The sequence below is a fragment of the Telmatherina bonti genome (genome assembly GCF_933228915.1).
Source record: "Telmatherina bonti genome assembly, chromosome: 4".
Classification (NCBI taxonomy): domain Eukaryota; kingdom Metazoa; phylum Chordata; class Actinopteri; order Atheriniformes; family Telmatherinidae; genus Telmatherina; species Telmatherina bonti.
This window is the reverse complement of record NC_136622.1, coordinates 27919219-27941559: the sequence shown is the minus strand read 5'-3', so window position 1 is coordinate 27941559 and position 22341 is coordinate 27919219. Positions and strand designations below refer to the sequence as shown.

At 39.1% G+C, this 22341-nt stretch overlaps 1 protein-coding gene across 3 annotated transcripts in view; it reads right to left on the bottom strand.

The window, feature by feature from the left end:
- LOC306755103 (IQ motif and SEC7 domain-containing protein 1-like) overlaps positions 1-21712 on the bottom strand; it is a 37825-nt gene extending 16113 nt beyond the window's left edge. For 2 of the 3 annotated variants that reach the window (XM_079239358.1, XM_079239360.1), the window contains exon 1: positions 21607-21712. In XM_079239358.1, the coding sequence (XP_079095484.1) occupies positions 21607-21698 (92 nt within the window). In that variant the 5' untranslated portion in view covers positions 21699-21712. Of the gene's footprint in view, positions 1-2140; positions 2445-21606 lie in introns of those variants that run through there. The other variant, XM_079239359.1, reaches the window with a different exon arrangement.
- Positions 21713-22341: the final 629 nt, after the last annotated feature.

Below are 22341 nucleotides of genomic sequence, written 5' to 3'. Positions count from 1 at the left end.
ATAAATATGATATCCATCATCTCTCTTTAGGGAGGAGAATGAAGAAAATTTAAGCAAATCCTGAGGTTTCTTTTGAATCCAATCAAGGGAAATGTTGATTTATGAAAATGGGCAGAAAAATGGAGATTCACTTCACATAAGCTTGATAAAGCTGCATTATAGTGGTTGGATTTGCTTACAACTTAAGCATGAGCAATAATACTAATAAAACATGTAAATGCATAATTGCATCTCCTTAACCTCACTTTTCATAGCAGCTACTTTTTTTTTTTTTTTTTTTTACATGTGTATATAAACACCGGCAGTTAAGTGACTCCCTCCAATAAAAATCAAAAAGCTCCTCCAGATCACACCGTTTACCCCACATGCAGTGACGTGTGCTCCAAAACTCCACAAAAGCAGATGTTTTCCCTCTTTTCAAAGTGACTCATGGAGCTCATAAATGCAGATGCACACACCAGATCTTACTGCACACAGATGTGGAGGGATCAGATCTTTCAGGTTGATGCTGCAGAGACTGCACAGTAAGGTATTTATTAAGTCCAGTGTTAAAAGGTGAACCTGCCAGTAAACACTCAGGTGTATCCACAGTTTCAGTACCAATAACCAGACTAATGAATGATTTGGTAACGGCTATTAAAAGACAGCAAGGAATGAGTCAGGAATTTACAGTCGAAGACAGCTGCATGGCGGAACGCTTTGCTGGCCAGCAGACTGACAGTACAGCTCCTGAAAGTTTGCAGCAGACAGAATACAGTCCACTGGAGTCCCATAACAACTCATGGCTGATAGCTACTGTCAGTTGTGTACTTCTGTTTGAGTGTTTTTTAACTGTCTTTATAAATCATAAACTGTCATTTGGCAGCTAATCCCACCAGAAACCAATGGCTGCATTTCTTAAACTGTATAACTGACTGCTGGATGACAGTCAGCAATGACCACAGACTGGATGAAAAAGAACATGGTCTAGCCACCCTGACGTCAGCCATTGGTTTGTGGACTACTGTTGTGAAGCCTGAGTTCAGTTTAGGTCATCTGTATATGTCCAAAGGCAGCTTGTCAGTCAAACTAAAATTCTGATTTCTAACCTTGGCCCCAATTTTTACAGAGCCTAGCTAGATAAGTACAGTACAGGTTCTGGCATGGACAAACTGTTCATATTTAATGATAGGATACCAAATGATCATGGTCATAGTCAACCTCAAGACATATAGAAAGGTGATTTTACATATCTGAGACTGGGGAATGCTGAGACATTTTGTTGAGGATAATAAAGAAAAAAAGTGACACGTTCAACCTCAGACTGACTTTTACTAGATAAAAAGGCTCAGAGAAGAGCTACACATACATGTTAAGTTGCTTTAAAAAAAAACCAAAACAAATATTCCTAAATATAGCTGGCTCATTCTTCCTTGAAAGACTGATGTTGTACCATTTCATTCCTGAATCCTCATTATGAAGGGGTCATAAATTTGTAATTATAATCACCCTTAATTGGACTAAGCTATTAAGAAAATGAATGAATGAATGAATGAATGAATGAATGAATGATCAGGAAGTTTTAGCACCATTCATCACTTCAAAGAGCTTAAAAATTTGACACAGTATGTTTTCACTTGTGGCAAATAAAATAAATAAAATAATAGAAAAATAAAAATAATAATAAGTAAATAAAATAAATAAAAAAATAAACTAAGCAAACAATGCTCAGCACCTGCCCTTAAAAGCTTGAACATCCAGCTATGAAACAATACATAGTGGTGGTGGTGGTGGCAGCAGCGAGTTCACCCCCTCCGCAAAAAAAAGACTGACCACAGGAATGCAGCACAATCCAGCTCACAGATGGATTCTGTACAGTAAGACTAAACAGACTGATAGCACATATATACAGTGACTCAGAGCACAGCATTGATCTGGTTTTCATTGCGAGAGAATCAAAACTGGAGTAGCAGATCAGTCTGTGAAACATTTCATCTAAAAAGCTTCACAATGCCATATTTCCATCTTCTGACTGGATTTTTTATGAAAACACAAAACAGTTAATTTCTTCTGTTTTTCTAAAATTGCCTTTAACTCAATGGCAAAAAATCTCACATGGTAAAACAAACATGCACATTTTGCGATCTTCCATGAGTCTTACCAGCCATTTAGCTCCAATTCCAGCAGGGACTGGGTCTTCTCTGAGTTACACTGCAAACACCACATGCTGGCCAGCACTCACAATACGATGTACTTCAAACATAAGCGGGTCCTCTCGCTAGCCCCCATAACTGCCTAAAAGGTTTCACTATCATGCAGATACATCCTAAGACTGCCATCTGCTTTAGCTCGTAGCCGTCTGCTTCTCGCACACATTCCCATTTTTTTCCTTCTCACAGCTAGGCGTGTATTGTTAGTGCTAAGTAGGAGTCTGTAATCACTGACAGACAAACTGAGCTCTTTCTTTTTTGTCTTTCTTCCTCTCAGTCCTCGGTGAGCCGGGCTGGTTGGAGTTTAACGGCGGGGTGGAGGCTGGGAGACAGGGGAGTGTGAGTTTCTGCCAGGCTCTGAGCAGTATGGAAAGGGGCGGGGTGCAGAGAAGGGGGTGTGAAGGCATGTTGGCTTGAAGTTGGGGTGTAAGAGAGAATGGATTCAAAAGAAATATCTCCTGCCTGACAACAACATGAGAAAGGGACAAATGGATGAACAAACAATAGGTGATGTAGGATAGAAAATCATGTTTTTCAAGTATGTTATAATGAAAACATGCACTGGAGAGATTCTTATGTCAAGATTTGAAAGCAAGGGATGAAGCATGATGTAAAAAAAAAAACACAGGGATGATGGTGAGGAGAAGGTAGAATGCTAGCTTGCAAACATATAAAGTAAAGACAATTGAGATGCATTGTAAAAAGGTGAGGTATGAGGCCACAGTTGCATTAGCAAAGACAGATGGTGGGTGAAGGGAACAGGGACTGGTTGTAGCTGAATACCAGGAACCTTGGTTTTTTTTTTTTTGGTTTTTTTTTAATACACAGAAGAAAAAGGACTTACTGTGTAGAGATGGCAAAGAAAAGAGCACCTCTATTAATAGAGCCTTTAAGGGCTGAGAAGTAACTGCTAAAATGTGCACTGAGTAAAGAACCAGAGGGGATTCAGTCCCTTTCTGCAGCAGGAAACAGCAGAGTTGAAGTCATCCACTTTTTGGCCCTTCCATTTTTCATTGCCTTCAGATAAACAGCATCGTTTTCGTAGATAATTCTACACAACATACAAGGCCTCTCATGTTGCACCATAACTGCTATGGGACCCCTGCCTTGTTTAAAACATGCAGCAGACCCCAAGCTGCCAGCGCCTTCTCTCTGGACTTCACAAGCCACAGACTAATCACCCCTTTGAGAATAAGGGGGGTTGGGGCGAACTGCCCCCAAGTTAAAAGTATTTTCTATGTAATGACAACCGGCACAGGAAACAGAGGAGAATGGCTCCCACATGGAGCCGGTTTACAGGGACACCAAACATCCAAACACGCACACTCAATCCTGCAGGGGAAGATTCTTCTAATTATAGGCCTGATCCCCTGAAATGATCACCTTCTCTTGACTGTTTTCGTCTGAGGCTTCAAATGAAAGATGCAGAATGACAGACAAAGAAAAAAGAAAAAAAAAAAGTCAGGAAAAAAAAAAAGTATCTCAACAAGTGACCTGCAACGTGTGACTCAAGCAGAATGATTATGTGAAGACAGCCAGATACAGAGTAACTTGCCAACGGATCTATTTCAGTTTGAGACCTTGGCCCGTGATTCTGGTGACTACAGCTGCTAATGCTTGGTGGAGGTGCAGACACTTGACTCAACTTACACGTCACGCAACGTCTCATCTTTTACTGAAAGCCAAACAGGGAAAAAGAAAAAAAAAGCAACAAAAGCCATTTATGAGCACCCTTTAATAAAACTGTGATCCCTTCTTTATGATCATTTTGGTACACTCCAAACAACATGCACACACCAAGGCAGGCATTCAGTTTGGAGATATGTGCATAATATTAGATCTGAATCCCCAAGCAGGCTTTGCTTTATTGGGGGACCACAGGGAGAATCTAACCTGGAGTTTATTTGTTTGTGAAAGAGATACCAAATAATATCATGGTCTCATTTTGAAGGCAAACATGTGATGTTTACAAGCCTGATGATTGTTTCAGTATGAGGCTCAGGAGTAGCATCAGATTATGCATCAAGGGGAGTTTGCCTGAAAAGATGCAATTAGATGAATTCCTGGTAAAGCTGGGCTGTAAAAGTTTTCACAAACTTAGTAAGCCTGTGGAACTCTTCTCTGCTGCCTCCATGTCTCTGACTTCCTCTTCTAGTATTACGACCCAGTCTAGTCGGCCCATCTGGTAAAGGCCTACTCCATCTCCTGAGTCCTGGCTGCATAGCCCACCGCTCCAGCATGATGTCATTGAGAATTCCAAGCAGAGGCCCAGTCTTTGCTCATAAAATGCCATTTCTTCAACTCAATACATCTGGTCTCTCTGCATTTCAGCTCTTTTTCTATCACCACCGCTCCCCCCCCCCCCCCCCCCGCTCCCCCCCCTCTTCAGTTTTTGATTCTTGTGTTTAGATTTAGTAAAGTTAGATACATCATACTTGGGGCAAAGCCAAAGAGGCACCCACGGGGCAGCTACACACAACCTCCTTTATCAGGTGGATTCTCACAAATGTGCTACCTGGATATTTTCAGGGGGGAAAAAAAACAAAAAAACTTGAACTTTTCCATTGCAAAGAGCATGAAGAAAGCCAGAGCTGAGGAAAAGACAGTAAAGGAAACAGCAGGGGAAAGGGATAGCCTCCTGGAAAGTTGGGAGCTTTTTGTGTGTGTTCCGTCTACATGACATCATGTGTCGTTTCTCATTATCTGTTTTTTTTTTTCCTTTTTTTTTTTTTTTTTCCGTTTTCGCTTGATACTCTGTTACTGAAGCCAATGTTAAGAAACGGAAAATAAAATGAAAAGTCAGCCTGTGCCTGGTCTGGAAACAATTAGAACAGGCTGATGTTGTAGTTCGATATAACAGCATACTCAATGAGATGTAATGGCCCAGGAGAATTTCATGAACACAAAGGATTTCGTATGAGGGGGATTTTTACATTACATTCTTGGAACCAAAGAATGTCTGTGCATATTAAAAAAAAAACCTGGCAGCAAATGTATAAATAGTGCTGAAATAGGAGTAATTAAAGGATATGTTGCTCTACTCATCACATCCTGCAAGCAAGGCTGGAGCAGATGTGTTGACTGTGGAATTCTTTGGGATTGATCAAAGATCATCATTGGCAAGCAATGTGTAAGAGGCCCTGCTCTCTTCTCCTGATTGTAAATCACTGCAGTAAGTGGAGTTAAAGATTCTTAGTTTAGATAGAAACAATCTGTGTAGATGAATGAATGCTGGAGCAGAAGTGCAGACCATAGAAGATTGAAGAAGAGTTTTACTACATTAAAACATCATTTTAAAAGGAAGGACTTGACATCCTAAACATCAGAACTATAAATGGATGTGTGCTTTGCAATATTTCTTAATGCTTGACAAAAACTGTCAGATGAAAGAATGCTGACCAAAAGTTGAACATCTGATTTCTAAAAGAAGCTGTTTGATGTTGTGGAATATAAGCTTAATAGGTAATTGTTTTTGTACGAAGACTGATACCACTCATGCCTTTATGCTGAATGCAAAACTACATCCGCGTTATAATAGAATTACATTAAATCCAAATACAAAGAAAAAGAAATGGAACAGTAAAAAGTAAAACAAGACTTTTCTTTATTTAAAATGACAACAATTTGGAACTGAAATGTTGCTTTAGAAAATAGCCATCCGAATAAGAGACATATCCGTGTCAGTGAAAGATTAAATCAAGTTTCAGGCATCAGAGAAAACAAAAACTTGCTTGGTATCAACAAACTAATACACAATTTGAATCAATCTGCCTTCTTTGAAGTCCTTAATAGACTGAAAAGAGGGAGAGATGGACATAAAGTGACAGACCTACTTTAAAAAAAAAAAAAAAAAATTATTTTAGTGTGGATATGCTCTCAAGTGGAGAAAGCTAGCTAGTAAGTTACTTTGTCCATCTGAAAAAAGTCAAGCACAAAGCACAAATAAAAATAACACCAATGATGCACCTCAGTTCAAGTTTAAAGCGTTAGAGACAAGAAGATATTTTTGTACATTTTCAAAGCATCTAATATTCATCTCTTCTCTGTGTAGTTTTATGCTAAGCTATGCTAACTGTCTCCTGTTATTTAGGAAGATTTGATTCTAACTTTGTGAAATGAAGAGTTCAACAGAACAGCTTTGATGAATAACTGACAGTTATGGTTAGAAAATCCTGTTATTTTACCATATCTTGTATAAATAAAACCAATACTTAAGACAATGCTGTTTTTTGCAGTTTTATTTAATGAATTCTATGATTTAGCATTATACCATAATAACTTCTTTGCCCACAATCTGATCACAAATGTCTCTTAACTTAACTTTAGAGGATTAAGTACCTTTCAGTCTGTAAATATACATGTTTATAACACATAGAAAGAGGGAATATGCCCTTTAGTCTTTTTGAGTGACATTCTGTGTGTTTGCATGGGTGTCCTTTGGTTTCCTTTCACATTCCAAAGTCATATGCAAGTCAGGTGGAGAGACTCTAAATTGCAGTGAAATATGAATGTGGGCATCTGGTGACCAATTCCTGGGCACTGCTCTGCAATCTTAAAAAACACCAAGTGGGCAGAGAAACTGAGAATTAAATGACACCCTTTCAGTAGAAACCAAACAAATCTGTACTTCACAACTCCGCCACATTTGTATCTTTCTTTCGGTGCAATTTTATAAAACATTACTTGTACAAATTAAAGCATCAGAAGAATAAGACGCTTTTTGTCCTTTCTTGCTGGTGCAACATGACCATTGCATTTCTTTAAAGCTGTTCTCAGTAGCCCCACCCCAGCACAGAAACACTACAGTACAGTTCTGTCCTGCTAAAAATAGCACCATGTGAGGTGACACGCTCTGGTAAACACTCAGGGAGACAATGCTGCGAAGAACAAGGCAAAGAATTCATGTTTGCACAATAGAATAGCTGCTAAATGCCCGCCTGGTTCCATCTTGTTATCTGCTCCTTTGTGGCACATCAATGTGAAATGTTTTCCAATGACACCAAAAATTTTAAGGTCAGATGGAAGACAGAGCAGGGCTCAGTTTCTGCAGCGAGCGCTGAGAGCAGCCATGACTGTAAATGTGACAAAGACCACGTTGGGTATTAATACATTTGGTGGTCATTAGACCACAGCAGCTCGTCACCAGGCAGCCAGAACGACAAAACAGAGCTCTTACGCGATGAGACCCGGTCCACAGTGGGCCGTTGGTGTGACATCACCACCCACTGGTTAGAAATGAGACAACAGCCTCCTTTGGAAATGAACAGTGGGGCTGAGGGGCAAAAATGTACAGCAGTAATGTCATTCACAACAACTGAGGCCAGGGTGTTTTTTTTGGGGTTTTTTTTTTGTTTTTGTTTTGCAGACCGGCGAGGATGAGTGGGTTGCAGGATTGACCTATTCAAAGGCACCAGGATGTAACAGAGCAGCTTTTTCTGGTTTACGGGTGACTGAGAAGTGGGGGTGGCTCAATCTATTTGTAGGAGTAGCAGACTCACACCTGTCTCAAGTGACACAAACTCTTGTGATTTATAAGACACCCAAAATATAGGACAGTAAACAAGAGTCTTTATGTATTTACCTTCATGCCATATCCTAAACACCACATGAGCTATACTTAACTATATATTAAACTATTTCCTTTACTTCTAAAAACCAAAGTTATGTGAAACATTTTTAGAATAATTGTCTTCATTTATTGTAAACTATTTTAAAGCCTCACATCTTTGCGAAAGGCTTTGCTTCCCTACCTAATAGCACCGACACGGCCAATCAATCAGACAGACCACAGACTTGTATATCATCAGCTAAATGTTTAAATCATGTCTCACCACTGTCCTGATTATATCACTGATTTCCAGGAAGCATCCATCACTGTGATCCCAGAGAAAATAAAAAGTGGTCTCTCTCTGGATCTCAACCAGAATGTCTTGAAAATTATGATTTGTGTGAGTTTGCATTACTAACTGTATTTGAAGGAGTGTGTCGGGCAACGCAATCACTTTGGAGCCACAAGTCAAATTACAACACTGAAGTGGATAAACTGACTGGAAACTACTGTGCCAATCAGACTCCATTCATTGGACTTTATTCGCTTCAGTAATATGGCCGGTGATCTTGAACATGTTTTAATGCTCAATCACTGAAGTCACAGGATTTTACTCTAAATAAAACATGACGTACAATTTTTAAGCTGTACAGACTTATAACTAGAACACAAGGTTTTCAATGGATGCATGCTCAGAAATGTATGTGCAGATTATCTTGTGCTTGCCTGCAAGTATTGAGGTGGAGAAGCATTAGAAAAAGTGAGGAATCAGATCAAACTCTCAGTCCAAAAAGACATTAGCTTAATTTTACAACTACCTTGGGACACACAGTGGTCTAATAATTTTAGTTGAGTTTACAACTCTGTTTCTTGCGACCATGAACTCCACAACTGCAACAGTGTCTTCATGGTGTTTGGAGCCCACAGCATAAACACTACGACTACTGAGCCTGCAGTGCTACTGAAAAGCGCCTCACAGCTCGGCCGTCCACATTGGCACAAGCCATTGTTTGCATTGGCACTGAATATAAAAGCAGCTTTTATCATAACTGCTCCATAACGCCTTCCCACTCTTTGATTCTTAAAAACACTTTCTGAACAGCAAAGGCTTGTTTGTGCTGATGACAATGAAACATGCCAACATGACAGACTGCCATATAAAAATCATTGTTTTCTTCCTGGCATCAGGAAACATCTATATTGTCCAATCCTGCATAAAAATTTTAACTTATTATTTCAGATTTTCCTTTACTTGGATGTGAAAAGAGCAAAATATATTTCATTTTAATACCCCTCATTAGGTTGACAGGGAGGGACTCATTCAGGAAATGTGGTGTTATTTCAGGAGAAGATGCCAAAAACTGCAGGACTGAATGTGGGGGAACTTAAAACAGCCATGAGTATTCCAATGTGCTGCAGTTTTCATGTAATTAAAAAAAAAAAAAAAATCAAAACCGTAAAAAGTAAATAAAAAAAAAAGTGCGTGACTTTTGCTCAGTTGTGTCATTTTATTAGCTTAAATTTTAGAAGTTTAAACAAGTAAAAGACATTTAATTGTACTGACAAAACATGTAAGAGCTATGTAACTTTCAGATATAATTTTATCCACTTTCTGTCTCCAACAGTCAAGAGGTTAGATGAGCCGCAAAAGTCATTAACTGAGCAAAACTGCTGTGTCAGGATCTCAGTTTGTCAAAGGAAATCCTGACTGTTATCTTTCCTCCCCCCCAAAAGTCTGCACATTTAAGCAGAAAACAGTGGTGTTTGACCGTGTCAGAATCAGTCACTGAAGGACGACAATGGTAAATGGACTTGTACTTCTAAAGCGCTTTTCTAGTCATACAGACCACTCAAAGCGCTTTACACTACTTGTCACATTCACCCATTCACACACACACTCATTCCCCGATAGGCACATCGGGGGGCAGTTTGGGGTTCAGTGTCTTGCCCTAGGACACTTTGGCATTTCAGGGGAAGCCTGGAATCGATCCCTCAACTTACCTGTTGAAGGACAACTGCTCTTCCTCCTGAGCTACAGCCGCCCCATAAAATGAGAAAATAAGTTCACACATGATGCAAGCTTTGCCCAAACATGACAGCGACTTGATTAACTGCATTTAAATATTAATTAAAAGTCACAGTTGACAAGTTCCAACAATGAAAATAAAGAAAACAACGAGTGATTCCCATCTATCACATATGTGTATTTGTAGAAAATCCATGTCAAATCTGGTCAATGAGTTGTTGTTTTTTTTTAAACAAGCCATAGTGACAATCAGGAAGGAATCAATCACAGAACAAAAGCAGAGATAAGACAGTCATCCCTGATCTACGTTTCTTTTCCTCACAAATGTAAAAAGAAGCAGAGGAAACCTTTTGTGCAGGTCACAAGAGTGCAAAGAAATGGATTCATGTTGACATTTCCAGTGGAACAAGATATCCTGAGTGCGCAAGTTCCATTCATACCATGTCTCCACAAGACCTGGTGGGTGCAAGTCAGCAGATCTTAGATTTCATGCACACTCCATTCAGGCAGGCTTAAACTGGTACAGGACACAGCTGCTGGCTTTCTAGACAATAACAAGCACCCTCTGATTCATGATAACAACCCCTTGAGGAGAACTTAATCAACACCGTGTCCATGGTTTCATTACTCTCAATGCCTTCTGTAACCCGCGCTTGAGACAGTGCCACATTCAAGAGAAGAGGGTCACGCGTGGACATACAGATTAATTCACCATGTATTTGACAAACTGCCCGACAGGCAGCAGTTCATGAAGCTAGGCTCTCATTTAATTCAGATGCAACCAAAGTTTATAATAGAAATGGTTACTAATGCACACTGGATGAAAAAAACAAACAAAAAAAACATGTCTTCTACAAACATGTTAAACAAGAGCCACTTACCAGCATCATACAAAAAACACTCAAAAAGCTTGTAAGTTTAATAATGATAATTATAATCAGAATAATCAAAACAAAAATTATAATAATAATAAAACCAAATGGATTCTTGTCATTACAAAGCAATGAATTTGAAATGTTGCACAAATCCGTCATCCTTGCAGGTTTGATGTATGCTCCATACAGCTCCCTGTTTTATTGATTCTAAGTAAAGATCAGGTCTCTATAGGCTGCAGGACTATTGATTGGTGAACCCCCCAGTTACTTATTAAAGGCCCTCTGTCTTGGTTCTCCCAGTTTACAGGATAACAAACAAGCCCTGTGAGCAGCTGTTTTGCTTTTAGTTGTTTTTGTCTTTGTTTTTGTGGGGAGGGGTGGGGTGGGGGCTGGGGTTGTGAAATACCAATAGTGTCAACTTATGGTTTTAACACAAATAAAGAAGATAATCCCTGATAATATTTGTCTGAGAAATAGAGAGTAGAGTACATTTAATAGTTAAAAAAAAAAGGAAAAAAAAAAAAGAAAAAGAAAATCTTGACTTTTTTTGTTTTCCACTGGACACATGCCCAAAGTACATGCCATTTGACAACTACTGGCAATAAAAGGGAGCAGAAAGGATTTTTTTTTTCTTTTTAACCTCCCACACATCCTTTTCCCAAGAAGTCATATGAAATAAGGAGATTGGCATGTTTAAACATGTTTTTGGGCTTTTTTCATTGAACAGAGACCAGACTCATTCTGTCATTTTAATCAAGTGAACTTCGTTAACATCCTTAAGGATCACTAAAAAGGCTGAATCAGTACAGAGTACTTCTAACACACAAGTATTACTCCATGACTGACAAAGAAATAAAGAAAAGTAAAATGAAAATTTTTTAACTTTGGTGAGTGTCTTCTTTTTAATCTTTCTCTGAAGTAGAGGTATGGTTTGAAATCCAGGACATGACTTGGCCTTCCCCTCCAGCTTTGCAGAACTTTGATGAATAAAGTTACTGCTTGGGAAAATTAATATTTTACCTCCAGAAAGATGTGGTGGCACTAATATTTCTTTAATTCTGCATTTTGCAGTTAGACTATAGAGAACACAGAGCAAACCCTTCAGTCAGGCAGCATAAATATTCCATACTGATATGGGATCGTCACATTTAATTGAGTTTTTTTTTGGAGACACAGTGACCATATTTGAACAAGAAGTTGGAACTTGTAATAAATACCAGAAACTAAATACCAGTTACAGAATAATTTCCACAAGGACCCCCTACCTCATTGATTACAAAGGGTTAAGCTACAGTACCTAATGACATTTCAGTTAAGCGAGAAGGGTTTTGGGACGGTGACACTGTCACTGGGGTTGTATTTTAACACACTTCCTCACTGGTTTTATGTGTGACACCTGAGAACTATGTCCACTTTGTATTTACAGCCTGTGGACAATAAATGGCCACTTCTATTCTGGTTGGTAAACAACAAAGTCATCAAAGGAATGAGTATTCTTTTTTTTAAAAAAATTATTATTTATTTATGTAAATGTGTTTATTTGCTTGCTTTAATATGAGCAATAATGTACTATCTGTACATTAAGAGGTTATGAAAGTAGATTTAATCTTTAAATTTAATAAGGTATAATCTTCTTAGTTGCCTTCATATTTGGGAAGCTTTGTAATATGCCTGTAATACTTTATTTTTCCTCTTTCTTTTTTATGCAAATATGATGAAATAGATACATTTGTTAAGCATTTTCAATACTTTATCAACAGTTATGAGACACCACTGAAAATGATTTGGTAGAAAACCATGGTTTAGGTCATTTGAAGTTTATTCAACTACTTAGAAATATGTGAGTTCTTTCCTTCTACTGAGGAGAAAATATTCCAGTCAGTCACTGTCAGCTTTCTTGGTACTTTATCATCCCAGCTGCCTCACAAATCCTTTGTGTAAATAAGGTCAACTACCTCACTTAAACTTTGTGTAAATTGTGTGGCATACCACAACATAGTGCGGTGACAGCTGAGAGGAGCAGTTTCAGAGAGAGGGATTTACGTGCTCAAACCAGTACAGATAACAGGATGAGATTCTTTGGCTTCAATAATCTGCTCATGTGTTTAAAGCCGAGTACTTACAGCTCTGTTTCTACCAGACTTCCACAGGTGGACCTTTGCGAGGGTGACAGCTTACATTAATACCTGCAGGACCTCCTGTTGATGTACATAAACATCTGTTCACCATACGGTGGATGTTTTCAGGAAGTGTACTGTTTTTCTGCAACGTGTTTAAGCAGCTTTGCAATGTTATTTTAAACACTGATACAATACAGAATCATGAACAGCTTATCCACAAAAGCCAGCTACCAGTTTCAACCATTACAGAGCATTTCATGACAAAAGAAAAGAAAAATCAAAGTAGTGTGTGTAGTAAAATCATCTTCAGACTTGTATCTGCTACATGGTTCCCAACTATCCCAAACAGGAATCCTGCCATTTATATACCAAGAAATATAGCTCAACAGCAACACATGTTACATGATGGAGATGGTCTGATAAGACTGGACTGGGGAAAGGACAGAGAGAAAGGGGTGAGCAACATGCAATATAAAGAGTGCAAAGCGTGTATGCATTCAGCACAGTGCAGCTCTGTATTCTCCAACTAAAGTTCTCACGTTCAGTAGGACTGATCAGGGAGAAGCCGTCTCACGCTCTGTGCATTTAATGGCTTCTAATGATGTCCTTGCATTCTCTTAACAAGACTAATGAGTAGAGGTTTGGGTGGACAAAGTGCACAAGCTCGGCATGCAAACAAATGGTTCAAACTGATTAACAGTAGTCAAAGATCTTGCTCTAAGTTGTATTTGAAATTATGCACAAGATGCACCTTATGAGGCAACAATCAGCAGAAAAGTGGGTTAGTCAGGGAGTTGTTTAGTCTTACTCAGATCACAGGTGCACAATGAATGTGTGTGAGTCTTGTAGTGGAAAAATCACACTGAATTGTGCACAGTCATCAAGATATACAAACTATACAGTGCAATGATTCTGGCATCCCAATAACAACAAAATCTCATATACTTTACCTTTAAAACACAGTTTTACACTTGATATTTGATTTCACATTTTAAAATTTGTTCAGTTTCTCAAGTCCCCTAAAAGACTATGAGAAATCTGTTTTACAGCCCTGCAATGTGATTCTTCCAAATAAAAGAAACAATTTATGATAACAAACAATGTGTGAAAAAAATAAATACATAAATAAATAATTCATAAATAAATTACATAAATACATAGATAAATTGCCAGTGATTCCTTTGCAGTCATGCAACACACCAGCATGTAACACACCTGCAGTGCTCAACAATGTAAACAGCTGCTGTCGCCCCTGCAGAACCTACAGGAACCTGTACTTCACAGCCAGAGAGAGATCTCACACATGGAGTAAAGCCCACCTACCTCCAGGCATCTGCCTCTTGGTTGGCCCATACAATGTGAAACCAGATCCTGGCTCTGATGACTAGCTGCACAAGGGTAAGGTGACCATGGTGACTGGGAAGCTACCCCAGCTCTGTCAGGCATGGGAGAGCGGGAACCTCCATCTGACTGGTTTACTTTCTACTAATCAGCACATTCCCCTAAACGTCAATGCATAGAGGAGGTTCTCCGCACACCGAGAGCCCTCCCCCCTCCTCACTCAGCTGTGTCTCTCACAGCCGCATGCCTTCTTTGAATTGCTCCCTCTCTTCCACTGGCCAATCTCTTTGTTTCCACCATCAGCTGTCAACTCGCTCTTACCACCAAACATGCCTCTGCCTTAGTCTGCAGTGATTTACTCAGCTGCTGTGTTGATGTCTGTGGTTCAGTGGGGATATGTTTGGAGCCTGTGGCGCTCCACAAGGTCACCAATTGTTTCTTTCCCTTTTACTCCCTCTTTAGGGCATACTGTGTTGCTGAAGGAGGAGCTCTCAGCCAGAGCACAATCAGAAAACGTACAGGGCTAGATAACAGGTCAACTAGTCACCTCTAACTTAGCTATGGCAGAAAATCAAAAAACATTTATTTTCTCAGTTTAGCACTTCATATATAAAATAAGAATCGCATCCAGTTAAATCATCCATTTCAGTGTTTTTGTCCATTTTGCATCCTTGGTTGCCAGTTTCTGTGTTGTTGTACACAGCTGACAAAAGCATGTCAAGAGGAGAAAAGTTCCCTTACTGACATATTTCAGAGTGTGCTATATGGTAGGAATTAAATAGCAAAACCTCAAACAGGTTTCATGATGCTGCGTTACTCCTTTTGTAATAATAATCTAAGACATCAACAACAGACTTCTGATGAAAAAAAAAAAAAAAGGGGGGGGGGAATTTCTGCTTCAAAGTAATTTTATTATGATGTTAAAACAGTTATGTAAACCTTGGCAGTAAAGCTTAATGGCAGCTCTCTGGGAAAAAAAGCCAGGGAAATGGGCTGCAAGGATGCAGAAGCCTCTGTGGGACTCCTGAGAAAGCACAAGCCCCCATCTGCCTTCATTTGTCTTCTCTCCTCACTCTGATGACTCACAGTGGAATTCAGGTCTGCTGTTATTTGACTTAAAATATCTCCCATTGTCTAATTTCCTAGCTCTCTGCCCTTGACTTACTCGCAGCAGAATGCCAGGATTATGACTCCGTGGTCATCAACAGCCATGAAACTTTGATGACTTCTCAGTTTATTTATGAAAATTGCAGCCAAAGCCACAGATTATTCACACAGCAGGAATAAGACCTCTATCAAGTAGTCACAGGAGATTTTTACAGCCCTGTAGGGTATGAAAATCTCCTGTGGGCTTCAAAACGCCTGTCCTGAAGTCGCTCTGCCAACAGATGGTGCTGGTGTACCTCGCTCTGCACAAAGACTAATGCAAAGCTTCAGGATATATGCCCAACTTTCATTCATCTTTATTGGAAGGGGGAAGGGAAACAAGCTGATGTACAGCAGAACACCATGGGAGGGAGGGTTAAGTGATAATAAATAAAGAAAAAAGTGCGGGGTACGTCATTCAGCTACCAAGAGATGCAGCCGTGTTTACATCTACACAAGGAAACGGGTTTGAGCTCTGACGTCATTGGTCAGCAATGACGTTTCAATTCCAGCCTCAACAGACTGGTTAAAGAAGAAAGACTGTTTTTATCCTGCGTAATAAGGTAAAATAATACTTCTCCTGACTAATAACAGTAGAAATACCATTAATGGTCATTTTCAGTACAAGTAAATATCTGCATAAAAAATAAAGTGGAGAATATCACAAAGAAGAAACCAAACAATTACTGGTCACCAGAATGATGAAAGCATTTATGTTTTTTTGGACAGCTCCTTATTGACAGAAAGCAGGATTTATTACCACAACACACATGCTCAAATCTCATCTAGTTGTCAGGGCAACAGCTACGTTGGAAAAAAAAAAAAAAAACCTTTCTAAATTGCAATTGGCGACATAAACGTTTGTATAAATGTGGGAAAAAAAATAGTTTCCAGTAACATAAAGCCTAGAGTAATTAATTAAATAAGGCTAAACATTTAACTTTAATGACTGTTTACCAGGCACAGTGCCAACTTCTCTGACAGCACCGTTATTACACTCTCAAGAAGGAACATGTGGTTATTTAACACGTAATGGGCCCATGCAATTCAAGAAAGAAATTCTGCTGCAAATATTAATCAATGAAAAAAAAAAAGAAGTTAAATTCTGCTTTTTATCTTTCACTGATAAGATCAAGTATACAGATACAGAATATCTCCATCTTATAGTAGTGCCACAAATAATTCATGCACATTTGATATTAGCTTTGAGGATCTTGATGTCGCAATGTTTATGTGTCCACAGAGAGCAGTATTTTATCCATTTACCATGCCCTCCGGACTGAGACAGAGCTGAATGAGTCAAAGCCACCAAAGGGACTGCTCGGTTTAATAGCATAAATGTGCTTTTGCACCATTATCAAAATCCCCTGACCCTTCCCCACCTTGCTCATTGCCACCATAAATCTAAATACATGATGGATAATCAGGTCCTGCTTTGTCTCTGAAAAGAGCCGGCTGACTAAAAGCACACGCTAGCCTTCAATTAAATTTGAATTATTTCAGAACAAGGCAGACCATCCTCCTGAACAGTGTCTATGTCTGTGTGAGAATGAGTGAAACTGGCTAAAAGTCTCTTTTGATAGGTTGTATTCTAGAGGTTAGACAAGGAAATGGGCAAAAGGCGGGAATGGTGACTTGTGAAAATGCACAGTCTGAAAGTGACCGGAACTCTTCAACAGGGTTACAAAAGAGTCATCATTAATCCAGACAATTTCACAACTGTGCTGCCGGCCTGGAAAAACAAACTGAATCCACTAATCAGAGATTTCTGGATAAGTAGGGAGCCTGAAAACAGTCAAGTAAAAAGCATCCTCTTGGAGGCCTCTCAGAAACACATATAAAGTGGTGTGTTTTTCCCAATAGTGGTGGATCACTAGTTTCTTACTGTGCTAAAAGCAATACTTCAAATGTCATGCTGGATAATGTATAAGCGGTTAATAGGTCACACTTCCAGGAAAATTTGACCTTATGTGAAAATCCAGGAACTATGATCCAACAGTAGCCAGGTTGCAGACAAAAAGTCTGCTGGACGATAGTAGACTTCAGGATAAAATAAGTTCTTTCTGGATAAAAATACGAAATCATACACACACCTCTTTTAGTGATGTTTAGGGTAATAATATACTCTTTTGGCATTGCAGATATAACAGAAAAACATGGCATGGGTCCTTTAGAGATTGACACTGAAGTGAAATGAAAATATGCACGATAGCTCTCTAAATTCAGAATATCCAGTTGGGGTGAAATACACAAAAAAAAAAATTGACTCTCTAAATGTGCATATATGCAAATCCACACGAATCATTCAAGTAGTAGATTGTTCCACATATTGCTGATATACATCTGTGCATGCATAATAACACATGGTTTTAAGACCAAAAGGTACAGAGCGTCTATAAAAGCTGCAGTGCAGCAGCATGAGCTCATCACTCTTCTCCTCTCTCCCTCCTCTTCCAATGCCCCTACCCCATCCCCCTCCAACTCAGCTCTCCTCTTGCTTGCCATTACATAAGTTAATGCAGCACACATCCTCATTATTCTCTAGGCAGGCACTGTGAAGAGATGCAAAAGGAATATGTCATCAAAAGTGAAACAACAGAGCAAAAAAGAAAAAGAAAAAAAAAAGCCTCAGAAAGAGACAGCGGCTGTTTTCCTTTGAGCTGTCACAGTCCACTGATCCCAAAGAGCAAAGGCAAAGCAGAACATATTTTGGACGTGCTTTAATAACACACACAATGAGCATTATGAAACATTATTGAAATGTGCCAAATATGTGGTAATGAATGATCTTTTAATTAAAATAGTGTGCATCTTTACATATCAGACACCCTATGCATGAAATGTGCTCTCTGGAGAGGGTGGCATTTTTTAGCATTAGAGTAAACAAATCAGCCTCCTCAGATGATTAGCATTTCAAAGCTGTAAAGCTTAGCATGAACTGTGTAGATACTGCAGCAGAGCAGAGGCAATGCTCCCGGATATGTTTCGCCCAATCATGTTTCACCCTTGGGGTGAAGAGAGACCGTGAAGAAATTCATGTCCAAACCACATAGATTCTATATAATATCTGCTGAATGAAGGAAACTAAGCTATTAGGGACAATCGTACGTTTTAAAAGGAAAATTAAAAATAGCAAAAAGGGATTAAAATAAACCTATCTTCTTGAAGAACACTGATGTCCCCTTGGGAGGCACATGTGTATAAATTATTAAGTGGTAGTGGATACAGACTGCAATTTAGGCCTAGATCAGAAAAAGCCTTCAGCATACAAAGTGCTTGAGAGATATGTGGTAAACTCCGGACAAATCTAGAGCCATAGTAAAAAATTAATCACTAATAAAAAATCCAGCCCACTGAAACAGGCAGATAAGGACTGTTCCTGCACAATCCTATCTTCCAGTGAATAAGCATATGGTGAAGCATGAGAGCAGGAAATGAAACGTATGAGCAAGCAAGAGGAAATATGCTGAATCAAGTATGAATGCTTACATCTGGGATTATAGTTTCAGGCACTCGTTTTTCTGAGAGCGGCTCAGCTGCACTATTCAACAGCAAGAGCGAAGATCAGGAAAAAACAGTTAACTTTTCTCCTACATCTATCTGCAGCTCGAGAAACAAGGTAGTACCCTGACGTTTTGAACCAGAACACAGCCTCCCGCCCCAGACATGTCTCAGCTTTTCCACCATGCAGTTTTTTCTTCTTCTTCTTTTTTCCTCTACTCACACCAGTGGAACTATAAAACCGAGTTGGCAGCTGAATACTCCTCCATTACAAACAGTTTCTATTAACCTTCATTTTCTTTTTAAAAATAAGAAGAGCCAATTTGTCCACAGAGCCGGTGACCAAAGCAGAGGACCCGAACAGAAAGGGTTAACATCCACTGTTATCCAATTTTCCTAGTTAAACTAAGTCAAGCTAAGTCATGACGTAATAAACACAACTTAATGTTCTTAAAGTTCTTTTACCTTTGTTTTAAGAAGCAGTGCCAGTCTGTCAGGATGATCAGGATGATGAGTATCCCAGTTCTGTCAGAGCTTCCTTTCACTGTTCACTTCCATGGATATCCACAATGGGATGAGAAGACACTTAAATAAATAATGTTCTTGTCATCACACTCTTTGAGTGAGACTGAACCAGCCTGATCAAGTGTACCCTGGTGTCTAGAGTGTCACTGTTAAAGGATTCATGATGTATTCAGGCATGCTGTCTTGTTCCTTTAATCCCTCAGACATTTAAATGTTAAATATTTTCATTTTTTTATGCCTTTGTTATATACTTCCATCAAGAAATAAAAAAGGAGGTGGTGTAGATGTCTTGATGGGGGGATTTAACTGTGCAGAGCATTCATGTCCCAACGGTACAATGACTAACCAATCCAATCCAATCCAGTTTATTTATAAAGCACCGTTAAAAACAACAAAGTTGACCAAAGTGCTGTACAGAAGAAACAATAAAACATACATATTTACATCATAATGGGGCATCAGCACATTGTTAATAGTAAAACAACCCTTTAAATTAGTCAAACGCCAAAGAGAAAAAATGAGTCTTCAGACAACTGTGCATTTCATTTAGTCAGAACAAAATTAAAACATTGAGACTTATGGTAACATAACTCTTGTGGTACTTTAGTAGGTCCAAAGCAGTCATGAAGTGCAGGGACAACACACAAGAAGCACAGCATGTTACCAATGTAAAATAGGTCACCGCAACAAGTCATTTCACTGGGATAAAAATGCTTTTGCAATGTATGTCACTGTTTTTGCTTCTTAAAAAAAACAGACGGGATTAATCACATCAGGAGAAACAATTGTAAATGAAGTTTCTGCAATAATTTGGAAAGGAAAACTCAGTATTAAGGAAGGGTTTATAAGGTTTATTAACCAAAACTTCTCCATTATAGAAATGTTCTCTTTTTGTATTAATCTTCTATTTTATGCTACTTTGCAGTCCAGTTACTAGAAATCTGGATCCTTATTTAAAATCTAAAACTAAAGATCCCAGATTCTGCATTTTTTCAACAGTTTTGTAAAGGTGTCAGAGGTCAAGCAGCATTGTTTTCAAAGTGCAAAACCCCCGAATTCAGCCTTGGTCCTTGATTTCAGTCACCACACAAGTCACTCTTGTGAGGTGTACTGAGAACAGCTGTTTCTGTGTCAGAACCTTTAAATGTTTGAGTGGTATATGTCCATGCTCACTTCAAACCGCATTGCACTGAAATTAGTGACCTTCAATTGACTTGATGCAACCTGGGGTAATATATCAATAAACTGAAGTATTCCTGTAGTTTAGTCTCTCTGGAAAAGTATTACACAACTTTCACAGCAAAGAACAGGAACATCCTTCCTCTGGGGATAAATAAAATGTTATTAATTTAATGTAATTTAATTTAACCATTTCACAAGGTGAAAGAAAAGCAACAAATCTTTTAAATCAAGTGTCTTGGGACAAAGAAACACAAATCTTCAGGACACTGAACCTGGGGGATCAAAGTTGGGAGGTCCCTGCTGTAAGCTGGGTTCATACAGCTAAATAAAATTACTTATAATTAATCTTAAGGCATGCTCATGCCATTTTTGATTAAACATTCATTTCTGTGTTTTTGTTTCATGAATGCATATTGAATGATGATGAGGATGGGATTGAGACTGTAGAGGCCATATCAGCAGCTGTGGGGCTCCCACCTCCTGGGTCATTTAACATAGTTGGTACTGATGGACATGTGAAACACCTGACAATATTGTACAGCTCATTTCCTGAGAATTCTCTGTTAGATTCAACTAGTTGTAAGAAATAAAAGCTTCTCACAGGCTACATCTTTATAATCAGCTCACAGGTCAAACATGGAGGCAGCAGAAAGGCAAAATGGAAAAGGCTAAAGTAACATCTGACTCACAATAGATTGAGTCTTACAAAGAGGTAAAAAGATCTTTCATTCATCATGGTCGGATTGTACTGGTGTCTGCGTTTATTCCAAAGGAGATTTGTCAGAGGACATCTCTGCTGCAGTCTTCAGCAAGACAAAGGTAGGATAATATTAAGGCTTAAAGACCATGGAAAAAGAAAAGCCAGATTATTCTTAAGTCTGTATAATCAAAGTCTACTATATCCCAGATAAAATAAAGCAAGACCTTGAAAATATTTTAGTTTTCCTCCTGGCTTTTTCAGCTGGGGGATAACTTATTTCCATGGCTTCAAAAGGGAAACCACCAAACTTAAGCATATAGACAGGAATGTTATTTGATCATTCAGACTTCAGAAAATATCTGCACAAACTGCTGTGGTCAGTCCGAAGGACAACCACCACTTTTACCGCAGGCCACTGCCATCAACCTTTGTCGTCACCAGATGGTCTCCTACCTTATAGTTCGGCTGGAAATACAGTACTTCCACATCGCATTCCACACGGCAGTGACATCACTGGAGGCATCAGACATTCCCGAAAAAAACATGCATGGCACTGAGAGCAAACTTTTCTTTAAAAAAAAAAAAACTGTAGCAACACCCCCTTAAAAGCACCAGAACAGTTTGTGCTTACTCCCTTTTCAACCACAAATTACACCCCACATCCTTCACTTTCCATGGACAAACCCACAGAGAGACCCATTCCTCTGCTGCTAAAGTTACTCTGTCTGTGCTTTTCCGAAGTTCTCTCTGTCCTAGTTTATGTTGGGCTCAGAGTTGCTGCCCTTGCAAGCTGCCTGATGACCAAGTAAGGTAAAGGCCCAGTATGTAAAGTGGAACAAAAAAAAAATCATCCCTCTTCTTAACAAAAGCTCTCCACCCACAATGGAGCACACACCAGCTCCCCCACCCCCCAAAACACACATCTGCAGACACTCCTTTCCTTATTGTTCATTTTTGTTCTGTCCAATGCAATTCTTCCCTCTCATCTGAAGCTCCCATGATGCGTGCTCTCCAGTGGAGAGCCCTGAGTTGTAGTTTTGATTTGCAGCTGAATTTTTTTTCATTTGAAAAACCGTCAAACAGAAACAGAAAGAATGATAAAGATGGATAAAGAGACGGAGCAGGCGAGCGTTCAGTCCCTGCATGTATGGTAATACTTGGGCCTGCATCCAACAATCACTCTCCTCT